The sequence below is a fragment of the Cryptotermes secundus genome, unplaced genomic scaffold (assembly GCF_002891405.2).
Source record: "Cryptotermes secundus unplaced genomic scaffold, Csec_1.0 scaffold1359, whole genome shotgun sequence".
Taxonomy (NCBI): Eukaryota; Metazoa; Arthropoda; class Insecta; order Blattodea; family Kalotermitidae; genus Cryptotermes; species Cryptotermes secundus.
In genome coordinates, this window is record NW_019734334.1 from 706,781 (window position 1) to 727,912 (window position 21,132).

General features: G+C 36.0%; 1 protein-coding gene across 10 annotated transcripts in view; it reads right to left on the minus strand.

Moving 5' to 3' along the window:
* LOC111868706 (probable phospholipid-transporting ATPase IF) overlaps positions 1-21,132 on the minus strand; it is a 166,378-nt gene that overhangs the window by 61,209 nt on the left and 84,037 nt on the right. For 8 of the 10 annotated variants that reach the window (XM_023859615.2, XM_023859614.2, XM_023859621.2 and 5 more), the window contains 10 exons: positions 17,832-17,939; positions 16,422-16,511; positions 14,990-15,154; positions 13,662-13,814; positions 11,385-12,255; positions 10,544-10,625; positions 7,411-7,511; positions 4,187-4,306; positions 3,165-3,280; positions 967-1,131 (listed from right to left, as the gene is read on the minus strand). In XM_023859615.2, the coding sequence (XP_023715383.1) occupies positions 967-1,131; positions 3,165-3,280; positions 4,187-4,306; positions 7,411-7,511; positions 10,544-10,625; positions 11,385-12,255; positions 13,662-13,814; positions 14,990-15,154; positions 16,422-16,511; positions 17,832-17,939 (1,971 nt within the window). The remainder of the gene's footprint in view (positions 1-966; positions 1,132-3,164; positions 3,281-4,186; positions 4,307-7,410; positions 7,512-10,543; positions 10,626-11,384; positions 12,256-13,661; positions 13,815-14,989; positions 15,155-16,421; positions 16,512-17,831; positions 17,940-21,132) is intronic. The other 2 variants (XM_023859619.2, XM_023859620.2) reach the window with 2 other exon arrangements.

The window sequence follows — 21,132 nt, forward strand, 5'->3', positions numbered from 1 at the left end:
GACTGGGGGCCAGACTTCAACTGAGGAGTAACTAGTATTGAAAAAGTGCCAGCCAGATTGCACACATGCTCCATTACAATAACTCAGTCATTCCTTCATTCATTCATTTCCTTTATTTTCCATATATCCATACAGGCAAAAAACCTAGGATGTAGAAATAGTCCCTTCGATAATAGATGTATACATATAATAAATTACTTATGTCACACAACCTAAATCACACACACTAGTAAACTAACATAGACAAAAGAACAAAGAAAAACAAGAACTTATTACAATTATAATTACTAAACATAATTTAAAGAGAGCATTACTATAAAAACTTAAAATTAATACAATAATACAATACAATACAGTGTACAACAAATAGAGGTTAAGGAAATAACTTGACACATACACACAAAATATACATTACATTACATTACACGCACGCATACACATGTACATACATATGTACGTATATATTATTTTGTTGTCACGTGCTTGAATGTATAACAGCCTTCACTGCAGCTTCTCGGATTATTGATCTGATAAGCAGTTAGTCCATAAATTCATGACATGTTAAGTAAATTGTAATGTCCATTTTACAACAGAAACCTTTGACATTCACATAAAGGGACTAAGAAACTAATGGATAATGTAGTCAGGTTAGCCTTCTTCTTGTCAGAGTCACTTTTTCTAGATACAAAGCTGCAACCTTAAACTACAGAAATTCTGAGCACTCTTAAAATATGAATTTAATCCTATTTTACATTTATTATTTTTCCTTCCTCTTCTCAGTCCCTTCAGCAACATTGTAGGAGAGTACCTAAATCTATGTTTTATTATTGGTTCTTTCCCATTTATCACTGACTTTTTCTTCAGAGTTATTATTATCACAGATTTCAGAACCTATGTACACCTCACTGCCTTAGTAATTAGAATCCACAAAAACACACACACATGATGACAATGGAAAGAACTTACAGTGAATGTATCTATGAATATGCTGTTTCTTCTATCACCATCTGCCTGAAGCTGAAGCATCCTTCCTCTCTCCTCCAAATATGGGATGCCGGCAACTGAACATCGTCTGAACCACATGGAGTTTTCTGTGAGAGTACCTGTCTTATCAGTGAACAGGTATTCTACCTATTGAAAAGAAACTTCAGAAATCATACAAATAATTTCCAAGCAAGCATTATCAGCATCAAGCAAACACATCAGGGTTTCTCAATTAAGTAACTAGCCAAGCTTGCTACCTATGAATATCCAATATGATGCCGTTCACAGACAGGACAAATGAAACAGAAATACAAATTTTGGAATCAATGGATTAACCTTGTAATGCTGTCATGAAACACAAATATGAAAGTTTAATCAATCCAAAGAATCATCATCATCATCAGTAATCTGTCAGATGACAGGTCCACAGTCTCTTCCAAAACAATTCCTCCACTTTATGCGATCTAGAGCTTTCGCCTTCAAATGACAGTATCCTCTTCTGTCCCCAAGGTCATCCAGCATCTTCTTATGTCTTCTTCCTCATCTTCTTGTCACTTCTATCCACCCCTCTATCTTTCCTTCAATAACTTCTTTTAGAAGGCAGGTTCTGCGTAAAACATGACCAATCCAATTAGCCTTCTGATTTCTTATTTCATGTAGGATATTCCTCTGCTCACTGACTCTAAATAACACTTCTTCATTTCTCACATAATCGGTCCAAGTGACCTTCTCCATCCTTCTCCAGCACCACATTTCTAAACTTTCAAGATGTTTCTGATCTACATAGAAGATGTAAGATTTGAGGCTTTCACGGCGGTGACTATGAAGAAAGCAGTCTTTTGGGATTTGGCACCGTGTATATGTGGTGTTAACCTCACATATACACGGTGCCAAATCCCAAAAGACTGCTTTCTACATAGAAGATATTTTTAAGAAGTACATTTGGTGCACCTATCATTCTGTAACTCATGTTAATTCTTGATATTTGATCCAAAGCACATCATATATCAGAATAAGATGTTTCATATTCTGACTTGTTCCACATTCTGCTTAATACAATCTGTGGAATGCATCCACCTATCCAGTTAATGCAAGTGAAAATGTAATATGTTCTTATTTAGATACAAATTAAAGTTAATTAATAAAGGTTATTATTACTGATGAACTGTTCACATTAAATTAACCATCAAATTCACTATCTACTTTGTTTCTTGCATTTAATGTAATGTCATGTATTCAATGTAATGTAAACTGTCTACTGATAACAATTACCCCTATTAAACTGTGTGAGGCTAGTCAAGTAGAACCTAACTGGATGCATTAGATGCTAATTCTTGTATTTAATTTAACTGGAAGGTAATTAGTTTGACTACTAACTAACTCCATGATACACAACCTTTCTCGAGAAGCTGACAACTACTAGCTGATGAAGAATTTCCTTGCCTTTATGGAAACCAGAAATCCATTAATATGCTGAAAAATCTTCAATTTTCTTAGCCATTTGAGTCAGTTTCACATTTTCACATTGCATTTTTCCAAAATCCACTTTACTATCATTATCCTACCTTTAGCTAGGTATCCTAAGTGGGCTCTTCGTTTGTTGTTTTCTGACCAAACTTTTGTATTTTTTCTTGTCTTTTTCCAATAGTGCTCCATGGCTCACCTAGCTCATACTTACGTTACAGAACTTATGGAAATTTACCTCAAGAGTGAAGATAAACCTCATTCTAAAAAGTCCCTTTCTGCAACTTGCTCAAAGGATTAAAATGTCTAAAACTGGCAGTTTTTGACTACACATGCTTAGTTGTTTTCAATTATAAATCTCATATACTAAAGCTAACATGAATAAATACACATTTATGTACATAACTGGGATATTTTAAAGTGAAAAACACATAAGAACAAGCATAACCCACTGTTATACAGATATAAGTAAGGAATTACAATGTTCATTAACCCAAAATGCTTCAATAAAAGTTGATAACTGATCCAAAATATGTGACATACTTCGAAACGATGGGAAAACAAATTTACTAAATTAAGTTCTAGTGATTTCTCTTTTAAGACACAAAACTAAATAGAAAATAATATGCATGATTTTTTATTTATGCATATGCATGCCTGCATGAGTGTGTGTGTGTGTGTGTGTGTGAGGGGGGGGATAATGAAGTTTACCATACCTGTCCCAGTTCTTCATTCAAGTCTGAACTGTTACAAACTGCAGGTTGATTTGTCTTTTCACAATATAGCTCTCTATCCCACATGAAGAATAATGAACCAAGAAATTTCTGTGTTTCTGCAACATGTGAACACATTATATTCAGTTAATCAAAATACTTAATAAGGTAACATATGGGAAATAACAAGATGTTAGAATTTTCTACAGACAGAGATCTTCTGGCCTGCAATACCAGTCTTCTGAGGGTACAGATGTTCTGGAGGAACATACTGCCTACGTCATCAGGATTAAAGTATTGTAATGAGGGGGTGTCCTCCATTGCACAACACATCACAGTATGTATGTACACTTCAACCATGAACATGGATACAGCATGTAGTTACTATAGGATTCTGACGATGGTGTATAACACACAGATATATTGGGTTTTCGGACTTTCTCCATCATCCTGGTTTTAAGATAACTGAGAAAAACACGACATTTTGGAAACTGGATCCGTTTCCAAAACGTCATGTTTTTCTTAGTTATCTTAAAACCAGGACGATGGATAAAGTCCAAAAACCCAATATCTCTGTATGGATACAGCATGCTCAATGCTTCATCCCCGAAGACAGAGATGGGATATTCCTTTAAAATATCAGTATGTGCCTATAAGACTCAACAGTGTCATAACCAAGAAGACCTTAATCATGGAAAACCATGGAAAACTCAGAATTCACCCTTTAGTGGATAACCCACAACTTAAATTAGCTTATACTTCATGAATTATTTAAAAATGCTTCCTTCTTAAAAGAAAAAGTCATTCACTTACATCTGACATGCCATATCTGTACACAACTTTAAATGGTAAAACTAACTTCCTGAATACAAATATATTTATATTGACCTTTTCCTGGACAATGCTAACAAGGTACTGTTACAGAGCTTCCCAGAAATAATGTATCTATTGAAAATGACCCATTCTGGCATAACACTGCTCTTTTTCATGTACTTCTAGTTCAAATAATGTTAGATGACACTCACCAATAGTAACATACAAAGAGATAGGAATGATGTAGTTATAAAGAATAACAAATGAAAATAAATCCTGTACTACTGTTGAAACATCAATACTACTTCTTGGTCCTAGGTATGATTCTGTACCTGAAAGCAAAGAAATGAATATCATATTAGGAAACAGTCAAATGCAATTTCATATGTTGATGTATTATTTTTCATTCTGTATCACTTCTTCAAAACCAATTAACAGATGATTTTATGTCTTTTGATTCATCAAGTGTGTAAATGTAATATGTAGCTGATTAATTTGTTGTATTTGTGTAAAGACAATGAAATTAATGGTAACTAGATCTAGATAATATTATTCAGATGACAAACCCCCTATATTAGGGTGGTACAGTGTATACTGTAAAGATATGCACGAGAATGAGATGTAAAACTGACAATTTCCCTATCCAAATGGTTGTAATACCTGTATGTATAGACTGTTGAATGATAATAAAAATGAAAATGAAATGAAAAAAAATGAGATATAAATGAATCTTAGTATGAAAAATATTTTATTAGTCAATTACTGGTAGAATTTATAGTAATGCAGTCTTAAACTTTCCACTCCTGTTTACATCAATTCATTTCATAATGCCTGTTGAGGTCTCCAATAAATCTGGAAATCATATATAGACAAGTCTGAAATGAGAGCATTTGCAACAAATCATGCATTTTTTGCAAGAAATCTTGCATGTCCAGCAAGACCTCTAACTTAAAGACATTTACTTCATCACTCAAGGCTATAAAACATGGTGTACCTCAAGGTTCTGCTTTGGGACCCCTATTATTTTTATTGTTCATAAATGATTTGCCCCTAGCTATTCATGAGGCTATGGTTGTATTATTTGCTGATGATACAAATATACTACTTACTGCCAATAATCTTTTATCATTAAATGAAAAAATCCTAAATTTTAGGAATCAATTAGAAAATTGGTTCCATGAAAATCATCTCATAATAAACATGGATAAGACTAAAGTATTATTCTTTCAGGGAAGAAGACCTACTCCAATCTATATACCTCTTTTTTGCTTAAATAATAAGGAAATAGTTTATTGATCAAATGTAAAATTTTTGGGTATTTGTATTACTGAAAATCTAAACTGGGCAACTCACACTCAAGACATATGCCAAAAGCTCAACAAGGCTCTTTATTTGACTAAATCCTTACATGACTCAGCTAGCCGACCTGTATTAAGAAATGTTTATTTTACTAAGTTTGAATCTGTATTGAAATATGGTATTATTTTTGGGGGTGGGGGGCTTAAGGACTCCGAAACTGTATTTAAAATACAGAAAAAAATGTCTAAGAGTAATTAAAGGTGTTAATAATATAGTATCCTGTAGAAATATCTTTGGTGAATTTAAGATTTTAACTGTTACCTCATTACCTCGCAATACCTCACATAGTCCAGCTTCGATCAGTCCGGATTCGCCGGTTTGAAAATTTCAAAACAAACTAAATTTTAATTCAGCAAAATAAAGATAAATTCTAAAAAATTAGTACATAAAATTAATTTTAATACATACATGATCGGTTTTTTCCCTTTATACAGTCAAGTCTCTTTTTGTGCAGTTTATTTTTATGTGGTTTTAAAGTTATGCGATACGATACATATTTCAATTTTTTCTGGGGTTCCCCGTTGTATATGTATGTACCTATGCTCGGGTCGTTCGTTCTTGAGCTCTGACAGCTATTGCTGGAGGAGGTGGGGAGAGCGCTACTTTAACAAAATTTTGGAAGAGCTACAACATCAGAAATGTTATCAAAAATATAGGCGAGACATGGCATGAATTAACGGCAAGCAATATGAGGGCAGTATGGAAACATATCATACCACACTGTGCAAATGGTTGCATTAGTTTTGAAATTCATTTTGCTGAAGTCACTAATAACATAGTGTAAATTGGACAGCAACTTGGTTTCAATGAATTAGATCCCATCAAAATAATTAAGTGCATCAAATTGAACACTAATGAACTAGATAATGAAACACTTATTAACACAGATGAACAACGGGCTTATGAAGAATGGGAGGACAACTTAGACGACTGTGTTGAAGTGCCTGCATGAGAATTAACAGCTGAACAACTATAAAAAATTATTGGAATGATTGAAACCTTGTCAGAGCATATTACGGAAGTTGATCCCAATATTGAAGGTAACCTTACAATTCGCCAAACGATAAACAGTGCAATTCGTTGCTACAAAGAAATGTATGAAGAGAAAAGGCCAAAGAAGAAAAATATGCAGATATCAATATTGCAATTTTTAGAGAATAAAAAACGAATTGCGAAAAACATGAATTTTTTAAAATTATTTCTAATAAAGACATTTGAATTTATTGATCGTGTTTTATTTATTGAAAACCGGAGAATATTTTGGGAACCAATTATCATTTTTTTGTATGTATTTAGTTCCTCGATTAGCCCGGTTTCAAACAGTCTGGGATATTGGAGGAACCGATTACCCAGACTATGTGAGGTATTGCTGTATATACAACTCAGTATTCTGACATTCACAGCTATAATACCCTACATAAACATAATTTGTACATCCAATTTTGTAATACCGATCATTGCAAAAAAGGTGTAATTAATATGGGAACTAAAATATTTAATGGCCTTCCCCTTGAATTAAAAGAATTAAAAATTTCAATATTTTCAAGAGGAAACTAAAAAGTTATTTGCTGTGCAGCGCTTTCTATTCTCTTCAAGAGTTTTTCAACTAATGTTGGATTGATGACTAGCTTGTTGTCTTACTGGTTTGCAATTTTTAATACTGTGTTTACATGTTTATATTACTGACATTTTTCATTTGGTCTTCTGTATTTTTTGTTGTTATGTTCCTTATAACAGTTGCTATATTATAGTGATAAACCACTGTGTAAATTTTATGTGACTTTGACATGTGATGTATTCGCTATTATTTCTTGACAAGACCAACTGTATTCACTTCAGTTATGGACAAAAATAAAGTTGAAGTTGAAGTCGACTGTGAATATTAACGAGTTTAGTATAATTTTCTAGGCAATCAGAATTATCTACTCATTATTTAACTCCTATATTTCAGATAAAAAGAGCTTGTTTATTCACACAAATGTTTCACAACAACAACAATGACGACGACATCATCACAAACATGCATAATACTGTGTTTTGCTTTCCTCTAAAAGGTGATTAAAATGCAACTACTTACTGTACTTATCACCAATTTCTGCTGCATACTTTAAGGCAAGGGATACAGCAACTTCAGTCAGCAAAAGGGCAAGGAAGAATAACAGGAAGCCATTAATTGACCTGCCAGTATTGAACAACAACGTAAGTATTTCAATTTATGGACTAATGCAGCACTAATATATTGTCACATGATACAGTGTGACTACAGACATGGTTTGGGTTGGTAATTGGATTTACTGAACTCTTAAACAATTCATGACTCCAATTTACAAACTACTGTCACACACAGACTATTGTTCTCCATAATGGTTTTCACTGCATTGATTGCTAGTGGCTTTAGATGGTGTAGCATCCTCATCTTCCATGTCAAATGGCTCCTATCCTCCCTGGTTGGCACCTTCCAGCATCAGCTCCCAAGCTGCACTCCCTGGCTTCCAACTGCCAAACTAACTCACGATGCACAACTGACAACTTACGTAGCCTCAGAATGGACTGCATAGAAAATACGACTCCCAACTGTTCTTATATTGTTACACCAAGTTGTTACAGCACAGACTGTGTAGAAGGCAGTTCTTCCCAATATTGCTGTATCCTCCTCTTGCAGTGGAATTGTTGAGTTCATATCTGTTGGCAGATCCATTACCTAGCAATGGGCCTACATGTCACACTGCCCCTTCCTTAAGGTTACTGGCCCCAAATAGCCTACAGGCGTCCCTCAATTCCTTCTTTTCCAAGGAGGGCTATGCTTGTGACGTCTGTCATCAGTCTCACCTTCCTTCCCCATGGCTCACTTCTCATGGTGATTATTATCCAACTGCACCCACTACTCTACCTGCTCCCTCCTTAAGGCTGCTCGACCCAAGTGGCTCCCTGATAATGTGAGAGCCGGTCCAGTGTACCACCAACATCCTTGATCTAGGGTTGTGCTGGATCCTGTATATCACATTGTTTATCAGTATCACTACCCTTTATGGGCCCTTCCATGGGGATTGAAGCTTGGGCTTCAGGTAGGCTACTACACTTTACAAATCACTATCACACACAGGCCAGTGTTCTCTATCACAGTTTTCACTGTGCTACTTGGTAACAGCTTTCACTGATGTACTGTCCTCAGCTTCCATGTCCAACAGCTGATGTCCTCACTGGCTGGCAACTTTTAGCTGTAGCCCATGAGCTGTACAAATTGGTTGCCAATTGCCAAACTCACAAAACACAATCAACTCCTTATGTAGCCTCAGCACGGACTGCACTGAAAATACTCTCCCAACAGTTCTTATATTGTTGCATCAAGCAGCTACAGCATGGACTGTGTAGAAAACACCGCCACTAATTATTGTTTTATCCCCCTGTTGCCACTGAATTGAGGCTTTTATGTCCACTGGCAGAGCCATTACCTAGCAGCAGGTCTATATGCCACAATGACTTCATCGAAATAATATATTATCATCATTTTAAAAACTGATCATATCATTAATTTGAAGTATGCATGCCAACAAGCAAATTACCTATGAGATGCTCTTCAAATTGCAAAATAGACCTGCACAATTTTTACAGTGTAGCCTCAGCACAGACCACATAAAAAACGCCGTTCCCAGCAATCTCTCTATTGTTGCACATGTATCCTTTGCCACCGATACATGTTTATTGAACCATTACCGAGCAGTAAATGATATGTTCTGGTTCTATTATTCCGCTTTTCAAGTATCATGTCACAATATATTCCAGTATACACGTACAAAGGGGACGAGAAAATTTTCAAGCTTAACAAAAGGTTTAATAACTTATTTTATTTCATTTTGTCTCATTTTTAACTTTCATGCTACCATACTTAATGTTACTACCCTCAGTACTTCATCATATACAGCATGCAAATTCTATTTTGACAATATTATAATATTGCAGCATCCTATTGCACTTCTCACTTATTATCAATTAGTTCTACAGTCTCGCATGCAACATTATTGTTCTATAAAACTTATTATGAGAATTTTATTTTGACAGTTTTACACTACATGTTTCTTCATTTTCTTGGCAACCAGACAGCAGGGTAGGAGTAAACTTCAGACAGAAAGATCAGGTGAAAGCTGAGGAGCACTGGTGGACGTAAACACTGAGCCCTCAATTTTCCTCTGGTGAAATTCAACAGGTTATGTATTGCTGGGTGATTATGTTGAGAAATAGTGTGTTTGCCTGCTACTCCTTATTCTGCTAGAAATCCATGTTGAAAAAAATAAATATTGTGGCATGTAGAGCCATTTCTAAGCAAAAAAGACAATGGAACAATGCCTGTTGCTAGGCAGCAGATTTTTAATGATGCAACAGTTTGAATACAACTGTCAGCACAGTTGTGCTCTCTACGTGGTCCATTCCGAAGATAGACGAGGTCTACAGCTTAGTTAGTTGATAGTCAGGCAGTGAAGAAGACCAGGAGGCTGGTGTGAAATGGCAGTGCGTGAGTGCACAGTTGAAAGTCCAGCTGTGAAGAGGAGACTTCACATGTGATATTTGGAGTGTGTAATTCAGTGAGAGTGTTATAGCTCCTGTATTAAAATCCATTGCCAGGAAACAGATAGTGGAGGCTGTAATAGACTGAGGACACTAGTCTATGCGTGTCAGTGATCTGCAAAATGTAATCACAAATTTGTGAGTATATAAGCTGGCAGCAAATCAAATATCCAATCCAAAACCATGTCAGGGGTTGCTCAAAATCGTGACAATATAACTGAAACACTGTTGGATGTCACTTATAGAATATTCCTCACACTTCATTGTTCTTAGGTCTAAATATTTTCCTAAGTACTCTGTTTTCAACCACTGGTAATTTATATTATTTATTTCCAGTAAGATATAATATTTTACACCCAAACAAAACATCAGGTAAAATAATTTTCCTGATATTTCTGTCAAAATTAACTTCACTAAGGGTCTGTAGTATTACATGAAATTATGAGCATAATAAGTGGTATAACTGAATGACTTCTATCTCACAAAATAAAACAAATGGATATAGCAAGTCATCTTTAAAATTGTTACCTAGGTTTCATTTGAAAAATCTCCTCACAAGAGTAAGATTAAATTCAGTATATAGAAAAAGAAAAAAGAAAACTCCTAAAAGTGTCAAAATAACTGGTTCCACAGCATTAATAACTTACTTTTCAACAGTAGAAAATTTGTTGCTAGTCAGCTTGGAGTTGAGAGCAAGTTTTGTTTCTTGTCCTGTGTACACTGCACAGCCTATAGAAAGCCATTAGTTTCATTACTAATTAGAAAAAAATATGTACATATATATATATATTGTATATGTCACCTTCTCTTCAATTTATTTTGCTCAAATTCAGTGTTAGAAAACTGATTCTGGTTAACAAAGGACACCAAAATGCAGAAAATATTCTGTAATAACATAGAAAAATAAGAATGACCATAAAGATCCATGAAAAGGTTTAGTTAACAAAAATTGACTTGTAAATCTTTTACGAAGTGCTTAAAAGCAGATGTACGAGTATGTGTCAAAGATAAGAAGATAGTTTGTAAAGCATACAGGAATATATATAAGTAAAAAAGAAAAATTAATAGAACTGATATGAATACAATTGCATGCTCTCCATGACTTAGTTATTGCAGGGCCTATGATAAGTATACAAGTATTTGCATGAAGTACGCAAAAAGACTGAGGGAAAATGTTTAAGTAGCTAATGGATGTAAGTTTTATTTCTGAAACCATGATAATATGTAACAGCAAATACCATATATGTATACCTATCTACATGTAGCTTTGAGTATGCATGTGTGCATGTATGACTCACTTGCATTCATAGGCATGCAGACATATGCAAATAAACTAACACTTGAATGATAACTGAAAACTGAAAGAGACCATGATGCAATTATATTATTCCTCCACATAGGACGCGTTACAATATTACATGTAGATAACTGCAAGTCAAGAAAAAGAAGAACAAGAAAGAGGCTGCTAAGACATGGAATAAGACTTACCAATAATAAATTCTGTGTTCTTGAGCCGGGCCCCTCTAAGAAGCAAATTCTCTGTTCCAAGTGGTGAAGTGTTCGTGGCTTGGACCATGGAGTCCAACTGTCCTGCACTGAGTCTTGTTTCTTTAACACTCCCTTGCTTTGACATTACACTTCTTTTGAAAGAGGTGCTTGGCAAAACTGAATTGACATTACTACCATATGCTTGAGATGATATGTTTTTGTCAACTTCTCTTTCAACAAAATTTACACCCTCATAAATAGAAGAACTATTTAAAAATTCATCTTCAAAACCAGGTCTGTATCTGTTAACATTAGTCTTTTTTAAGACTGCATCAGCTCCAAAACCATCAACTCTACATTCAACACTCTGACTTTCATCACAGCCTTCTTGTGTAGTTCTCTGAGATGCAGGTCTTTCCCCGGTACTAGGATGGTCCACTGCACAAGATTCTAAAGGAACAGTATTCATGCACTGTGAGAATGCACTTCTGTATATACTACTTCTACATGAAGCTGAGTCCCTGTTGTGATTTGTAGGCATATTACCATCCAGAACACAGGCTCTTCTCAAAGTGACATCATTGTCAATACAGTACTGCTGCAAAGTGATGTCCCCTTTTCTAGTACTGATATTCTGCAATGCTATGCCATCAAAGCTATAAGCATGCTGGGAAGTTCTCACACCTTGAATACTGGTTTGATCTAAGACTAAACTTTCATCCCATATATTTGTTTCACTGAGAAATATTTCGATTTTCCCAAAAAAATTGTACAGGTCTGATGTAGGTTGTTCACATTCAATCTGGGCTTTCAGTCGGGCCATTTGCTCTGGCTGTGATAAGTTACGTAAGAGTCTTGGGCACGCCAGAGTCTGTGTTGAAAGAGAAGAGAAATTTATTAATGAACCTACTGGTTTTGAGGATCTACAGTGGTTACTACGAAGAATAAGATTTTCTGGGTTGTAACACCATGTAATTTGGAAGTCTTGTTCAAAGGATTCTTGTGATGACATTCTCTAGGTCACTAGATCCATGAACAGTGCCCTTTTCAGAGCATGTACTTTGCCCTTTATGGGCACCTACCCTCCTAGTTTTCCTTGGCTGCTTCTTCCTTCCACTCCTCAATTTTCCCCACTTCCTCTTTCCCTTCTTACCCCCACCCAACATCTTGCCTGGATATACCTGCAACTTTTCTCCTGACTTCTATCATTTCATTTGGTTGACTGATGGCCTTTCAAGGCCAGGTCAGGTTACTTTTTCCTTGACTAGTACAGATCCTCTTTGAGTCCCCTTACAAACAATGGTGATGCTACCATTGGCTCTCTCACAGTTCCTTCCTGGCCTATATTAGGCCTTATTCTCTATGTGCAGTTCATTCTGTTTGTTGCCTGCTTCTTGCTGGTTTCTTATTTGGTTTACGATCCAACTCTGAAGACAGAGGCAATACATTCCTCCAAAATATCAATGCACTTCACCAAACTATGCACCGTTACAACCAAGAAGATCATACTCTTATTAACGAACATCTGAAGTGTCAAGTCGATCTAATCCAATGGTCTTTACTGAGGAAGAGATAATATTTCCTTTGTCATTACATAATCTTTTAATTTTCTACACTACTTCTGCTACTGATAATGTTTCCTAAAAATAAACATACAATGACACCCATGTAAGAACGTGAATACATTCTGCAGTAATGTAAAATCTTGAAGATTAAAGTTTTATTTTCTTTTTGAAAAATTTCACATGTTACATTTGACTGATTGTTCATAGAATAAATCCAAATTTAATGCTAAATTTGATTAATATTTCCATTTTGCTATCCATGCATATTCCTGTAGAATATTTTTATTTTCATTTATCAATAAAGTTGTACCAAATGCATGGTTAAGTTCTTAACATTTCTTTGCATTCTGGAGGTCTTAGAGTAGAATTTTGGCCCAGAGACTACCTAACATGACTGGAATTTTCAATCGCTTTCTCTCAGGGAAAATTCTGGGATAGTACCTCAAAATAAGTCATTTTCATTTTCTCCCACATTGAATCTGACACATAATTCACACTCATTTTGCCATTTGACAGTAAATAACCTATGCAGGTGCAAAAATATTATTAAATAAATCATGAATATGTCACCACATTTCTTGTTCTTTTCAAAAAAGTGAAGTGGTGGTAGAGCTAAATAAATGAAAATGGTTTTTCAGATCAGTAATAACAGAAACCTAAGAGAACAATTTAACCTGCACAACAAGAACAAGAGAATTTAACATTACCATACCTTAAGGTTAGTTTCACCATCCAGGTTAGCAGTGGTGATATAGCAACGTCCATCTTTGTCACTGGATGAAAGTAGGACCAGGTCACATGGAACATCAGCATCACTTGGTATCCTTACTAGATCTCCAACATGCACATCTTTAGCCTCAATGTCCTATAAGAAAAAAATTAAAGGTAAGGGGTCTAGTATAAGGAAATGAGCTGCCATCATCTCATTGTCATCACCACAACCATCATCATCATCGTTATGATGAAATTATATTGTATCATTAAACACATATTTCTCTCCTCCTCCCCCCCCCATTCTTATCATACCTGCCAGCTCCACCATTGGCTCAGCCATTTTTCAACATTTTGATCCACTTATATACAATTCAGCGTGGCAAACAATTCTATTTATGCTGAGCAGCCAACTGTGAGTGAATTTCTGCCACTTTCACCCTTCATAACAGAAAAGAATGCTACAGCATATTGCTCATCCTGGGTGCAAGCTTCTAGTGCAGCAGCCCTCTATACATCATGCTCACTTGCCACAAACCAGCTATAGGGGAGTCAATACACAATCAATCTATCTGTGTAACATTTGCATGTGCAACCTCCTTGTTGCACAACATGACACACCACGCCACTGTCTGGCATTCAGCTGTGGAATGACCAGGCCTCAGCAATGTTGCCAGTCATAGAAAAAAGGAATTCAATATTACAGATAATTTGAGTCTCCTTTGTCTTCCATTTTTTCAAACATTTCCCATGAGAAGAAAGCAGTCTTCTGGGATTTGGAACCGTGTATATGTGGTGTTAACCGAGGTTTAGGAGGAACGCATCGCCTCCATCTTCAGGGTAGAAAGAAAAATATAAGAAATCCGCAGACTGCTTTTACCAGTTCTCACAGTCTCTTCGCTTGCGGATTTCTTATATTTTTCCTTCTACCCTGAAGATGGAGGCGATACGTTCCTCCGAAACGTCGGTTAACACCACATATACACGATGCCAAATCCCAGAAGACTGCTTTATTCATAGTCACCGCCGTGAAAGCCTCAAATCTTACATTTCCCTTGATGTCTGGATCCTCTGAGAGCAAGCAAGCAGGCATCCATCCATCCACAAACACGCACGTGCAGATGCATGAGAGCGCATGCATGCAAGCAAATATACAGACTTTTATAATTATAGATACATGCGGTTACTGAATTTAGAGACATACTGGAGTTTTAACAACCTTCAAGAACGTTTCCTGACACAAAAATTTTATTTCAGATAAGTCAACTTTGAATGTTTCCTACATATGGCTTTGGTTTAGGTTTTGAATACAGTATGTGACATCTTTACCTGTACAATCCCTTTTCTTATGACAGTAACCAGAGAGCAGTTAACTTCATTGTCTGAACGGTGCCGTAACCAATCTTCATAGCCTTGCTTTAAAGCTGTTACAGCAATGACAAACACAAGGGGCAGAACACTGGTTAGTGGTTCCACAGGACTTTCAATTGTCAACTGTAAGAAAAGAAAACTCTCATCCCAAGTCTTTAAACTAAGACTATCATCTTCCTATTGTTGGACAAGAAGTCTAATAATTCCAACTATAAACCTTTCCACTGTCTTCAGTGAAGCAAATTCATATCACCACTACCTGTACCCTAATAATATCTTCCCCTCCACTAGTTAGTCCTCATTCACAAAACCCCTGCACAAACTGTATCTGTTCCCCTCCACATGCATTTATTACATGCAGCTTACTTAGCATGCTTGATAAAATTATCCCAACTATACACAGGCAAAGAAAAAGTCCGAGTGCAGGAAGCATGTTCCTGTTCCATTCTGAAACACACTGTCCCTGCCCTCATTTGCTTCTCAGCAGTCCATCTCTTTCATAGACCTAAATATTCTCTATAGCACTTTCTAATTTGACAATTTCAATTTATATTTTAATAATGATAAAATTATAGTTTCACCAGTGTAACACCCTCTGAAAATTCAGCAGAAAGTCTCACCATTTGTAATATATGCTTCCACGTTATTACATTCCCCTGCTTTCTCCCATATTTCATTTCAAGCGCTAAGACCAAAGTTTAATGCCACCTTCCAGATTAACGTGCATAAAATGTATAATTTATAGAATATACCACACTTCAAATAGCCACATAAGATAATTTGAAACTAAATATTGCTCACTCTTTTGTCACCTGCTACATAACTTAGAGTCATGCAACACGCTAAAACTCAACAATTCATAGCTATGGTAACCCAAAATTATGTAATGACAACAATAAATATCAGGCTTACAAACCCTTATAAATATACACAGAAGGATATATTTTAATTTATGACTCTATGCATATACACTGCTTACTTCCATACAAAATCCAGCAAATATTTTCCTTAAAAATTGCCTAATTCCAGATGCAGAAGTAAACAGACTCATAGTTTACAGCATATGATGGCTATTTTTGTCTTTTACATTACAACACAAGTCAAGGAGAATATGTATATGAAGAAAGTATCTATTATTTCAACTGTGTTAAAACGTATGCAATGACAGAACTGCCATACACATTAAGCTTAATTTATGTGTCTCATTATTTCTGTATATACAGTTTATGAGGAGTCTACATGGATTACTGAAAATCGGTCACTTAAATGTACTATAGTCAATGAACAAACATTTCTGTGATTCAGTCAGGTTTCTTGGCAATTTACTGCACACTAAATCTATCAAGAACATATGCCACTAGCACTTATAGAATAAAATCACTCTACTTACTGCAACAACTGTCATGCATAAGAAGTAGAAATTTGCTACTCTTCTAAACTGTTCAAAGAAATTTTTTGGCAAGAAGCTCCAAACTGTGTACTGAAACATCAGAACATAAAAGTTTCTTGTTACTTATTTATCATCCTTCACCCTGAAGTAAGAACACAGATTCAGAGCATCTGAGAACACAATATAAAGGAGAATATTTGGACACCTAAGAGACAGAAAGTAACAGAAAACGGGATAAAACTGCATGAAGAGGAGCTTCATAATTGATAATCTTCACCAATTTTTTTATGGTATTGAAATCAAAGAGAATGAGATGATCAGCATGCAGTAGCATGCATGGGAAAATAAGATATAGATACAAAATTACAGTCAGAAAAACTGAAGAAAATAAACCACTTGGGAAACAATGGCATAGATGGGATAGATAATATTAAAATGGATCTTACAAACTTGGTTGTGACAATGTGAACTCGATTATCTGGTTAAAGATAGGTTCTAGTGGCAGCCTCCTGCAATAATGAACCTCCAGATATCATACAAGGTCAAGAATTTCATGACTAGCTGATCAACTATTAGGTTCTCAAGAACGATCTTGGTCTATGGAGTGAGCGAATTAGTTAGGTGTCATCAACAATAATGTACATGGTCTTTAAATATTTTTTCCTAATAAAAATAGCAAATTAATAAAATTAAATTCTAATTTCTTATAATTTTAAAATCTCTATTACACATGCTGTGAAAAGAGAAAAATCCTGCAGAGGGCTATAGATTTAACCTTAGGACAGCGATAATAAATAAATTTTCCTTTGCATGCTTTATTTTTCTGTGCTAACAATTGTTTTACCATTAATTCTGTTACTGCAACTGAGGTGTGCAATGGGTCTAACTAGCTGGTGCATAACCATCTTTACCTCAGTCAGGGCTCTCTCGTTACCATTTTAGAGTAACAAATCTGAATTTTAACTTAGGAAATATATGAGAAATAGGATATATCTGCATGGATAAGAATTATTTCGGACATGAATAAAAGGGAAAACTCAACAGTTGATGACTCCAGCTGACAACTGTATAATTATAAACAGGTTTTTATTCTGTGGAGATGTATATTCCCGACAGCAATTATAAATACACTGTATGTAATGCTATGCTATGCTATGCTATGCTATGCTATGATTACCTCCAATACCAGAATACTCGTACTGATTAAATCAGAGAGTTGTTAAAATTGTTTCATGACAAAATATTTAGGTAAACTTAAATAAGATTCCAAAACAATTAAAACATTTATTCACATAGGAGTATGTTTCATCATTCACAGGCTGAACATAATTTCATAATTACAAACAGCATATATAATCAAAATTTTCAAAAAACCTATACAGTTAAAAATATGTGAATAGAGCAAGATACCTTCGATGTGACAATCCTGTTATTTTGAAACTGAGTAGTAGAACTTGGTCCATAATCACCACCAACCCACAATATTCTGGTGTTTCCTACTGTTGATACTCGATTTCCCTGCAGGTACAAAACACAGTACTCATGATAATTAAACCAATCATACATGTTGGCATGAGAAGAATGATGAATCAGATTCCTGTTTCATGGCTTTAAAGACAGGATGCACCAAAGCACTCCCTTTTCTTGCTTCATTTCCAGAGAAAGGCTACACAGCCAAAAATAAACATTAAACTGTAAAATGTGTCTTCCCATCCTATTCAAACCAACCAATTTGAATGTGGAGGAATATATCTTCGATTCAAATTTGTGAAACTGAGGAGATGCGCTTTTCTGCCGAGAAACTATGCTTAAGCACTCTGTGAATTTCTGTGATTTGAGTTCACGCATGCAGGGGTGCCATTCTGGATGCAAATTCTAAACCTTACACTTTGTAATCATTTCAGCTTTGAAGACAATCAAATCTGTAAATGAATTCAGAGATATCGCTATTGGGCAATTTAAGCAATTAAATACAAACAGTCTTTCGGAAATGCTGAAACTGTTTGAATTTACGTCTTCCTAACGTATAATAAAAAGTGCGAACTACTGTATTGCAGCAATACAAGTGTATTAATAAATATCCAGCTGACGTGATCCTTTGCCTTCTAATTGAGTGCATGGGTGGGGCGTGAGCAAGTACCTCCTGGTCATCCGGTTTATAGCCTGCGCGTGGCTACGATGCGGCACGACAAGGAGCCGGAACGCGTGCAAGAGGCTTCACGGAGACACGTGCACGCTTTCAGCCATCCATTTTACAGCTAATAAAAACAATGCGACCTTTCTTCGGTGATTATTACAGATCGATGGTCGGATTACAATTGAAACGGAAAGATTTAATTTGGGTTTTTAAATGAGATGTGTAAATAAATTAATCAAGCAAAAGCGGCACAAGTGCTGCTAGCAAACGTAAAATTGTGCGCGGACAAGGCAGAAACATTACTTTCAATATGTTCAAGAGGTTGATATCAGATGCAGAACGTGTGAAATTAAACTTCTGGATTGACCGCCTCTATGGTCTAGTGGTCAGAGTTCCTTGATACAGATCCAGAGGTCCCGAGTTCGATTCGCAGCGCTATCATATTTTCTGAGAAATAGTGGGTCTGGAACGGGGTCCACTCAGACTCGTGAGGATAACTGAGGATCTACTTGAATGCAAAGGTAGGGGCTCCGGTCTACAAAACCGAAATTAACGGCCGTAGGGATTCGTTGCGCTGACAACGCGACACCCTCTATCCGCTAAAGTTAGCACTAACTTCGCCGACAAACGGCGGTCACTCGGTGGGTATAGTTCGCTTGCGACCAAAAGCCACGGAGTTTTTTTTCTTGTTTAAGATTCTGGATTTCGCACGTAAGACATGCGGTGTTAGTGTATACAAGGTGTCGCGTATTTGCAGTCCGACTAAGATACCACTGTACCATATAGGCATGCCGTTATTCAGGTCTCCTGGGAAGCATCATATAGTGCCAAAACGTGCCACAAATGTAGATGATTTAGAAAGAGACGTATTACGCAGGACTGTATTTGAATTTTATGGCGTGAGACAGCTTCAAATTGCAAAGAATCTCACGCAATGAGAAACATAATGAACTATAGCAGGCCTGTCTCGTGGATGTATCAGTGTAAAATGTTGGTTTGAAGTGCAGAAAAGCCCATGATTGTCGAAAAGTCCTGCTGGAGACGGGTACCGCCGTTTCTGATTGAGTGAAATTCTTAAGAGCCGTGTAAAATCATTAATGTTTTGAGACAAGCTTCCACTTTTCTACTTGGATCAAACATGAATAAATCAGAATCATCCGAGAAAGAATATATGGCAGGATTCGGCAGGAAACGGGGGCCTCGAGATTCCCAAAAGGAAGAGAAGAAGACTTATAACGTGGCACGCAGGATCAGCTAAACTGGACTTATTCCGCAGAGTAGACGGGGGTTTCGTTTAGGTCCACGGTCGTGTGATTGATTTGTGAATACGTTCCTAAGCTATCTACAGGAGAGATAAATTATAATCACGGATAACGCTATCAACATTCTGTTGTGATGGACAAGTTCCCTAACAAAAGTATACGCAGAGACAAAATCAAAAACTGATTACAAAAGAATGGAATGTAAGTCGCCTAGAAAGTATCTCAGGGTTATTTAATCGGAATGATCTGATAAATGTCGAGAAAAACTATAAGAAATGGACCAGACAACGATCCAGGTAGATCATATGGTAATTCTTGTATCTCATCATTGCCAATATAATCCAGCCGAAATTATATGATTGTGATTTCGGTAATGTTGAGGTGAGTGGAACAAGCGACGAAGATGATCCCCTAGCTGGGCCCTTCCAGTTTGGCGGTAGGCAGTGCCCGCAGTTTCTTAACATAAATACAAATAAGTTTATTGTTGAAAGTGAAAAATATGAGTATGTGACAGAATATTATATTTAAGCATCCTGTTACACTCACACAATATATATGAGACAAACTCCGTCTTAAGTGCAAAAATTTAATTGTAGTTCTTCCTTCTTTCCTTCCTCCACACTACATGTTTCGGCCCTAAATGGCCATCATCAGGTGTAGATTCTTACGTAGCTGCTACACTGCCCGTAGTTTAAAATTTAAAACAATTGTATGTATGCATAAAATCTTTGTTAACCTACACACGTCAATTTGATTTCCAAAATCGGCACTTTTTAAAACTTCAATTTCAAATTAAAATGTCTTTAAATTGTCCGTATTAAAGATAGACAGCGACACACACAGAGAGAGCCTACACAGAACAATACCTGAACAGCGATAAAACAAGAAGTGACCGCTGCAGCACTATAGACATAGGGCGAGTACCACGAGAAATTTTAATTTTTAAAATTTGGAAAAGAACGGAAAATTTAAAGACATTTTAATTTGAAATTGAAATTTTAAAAAGTGCTAATTTTGGAAATCAAATTGACGTGTGTAGGTTAACAAAGATTTTATGCCTACATACAATTGAAAAGACTGGTGTTTTAAATTTTAAACTACGGGCAGTGTAGCAGCTACGTAAGAATCTACACCTGATGATGGCCATTTAGGGCCGAAACATATAGTGTGGAGGAAGGAAAGAAGGAAGAACTACAATTGAATTGTTGCACTTAAGGCGGAGTTTGTTTCATATATGAGTATGTAACTTTTCATTCTCATAACAGCATCAGCATTTACTGTGGATGGTTGGATTTAAGTGGACAGGCCTCTC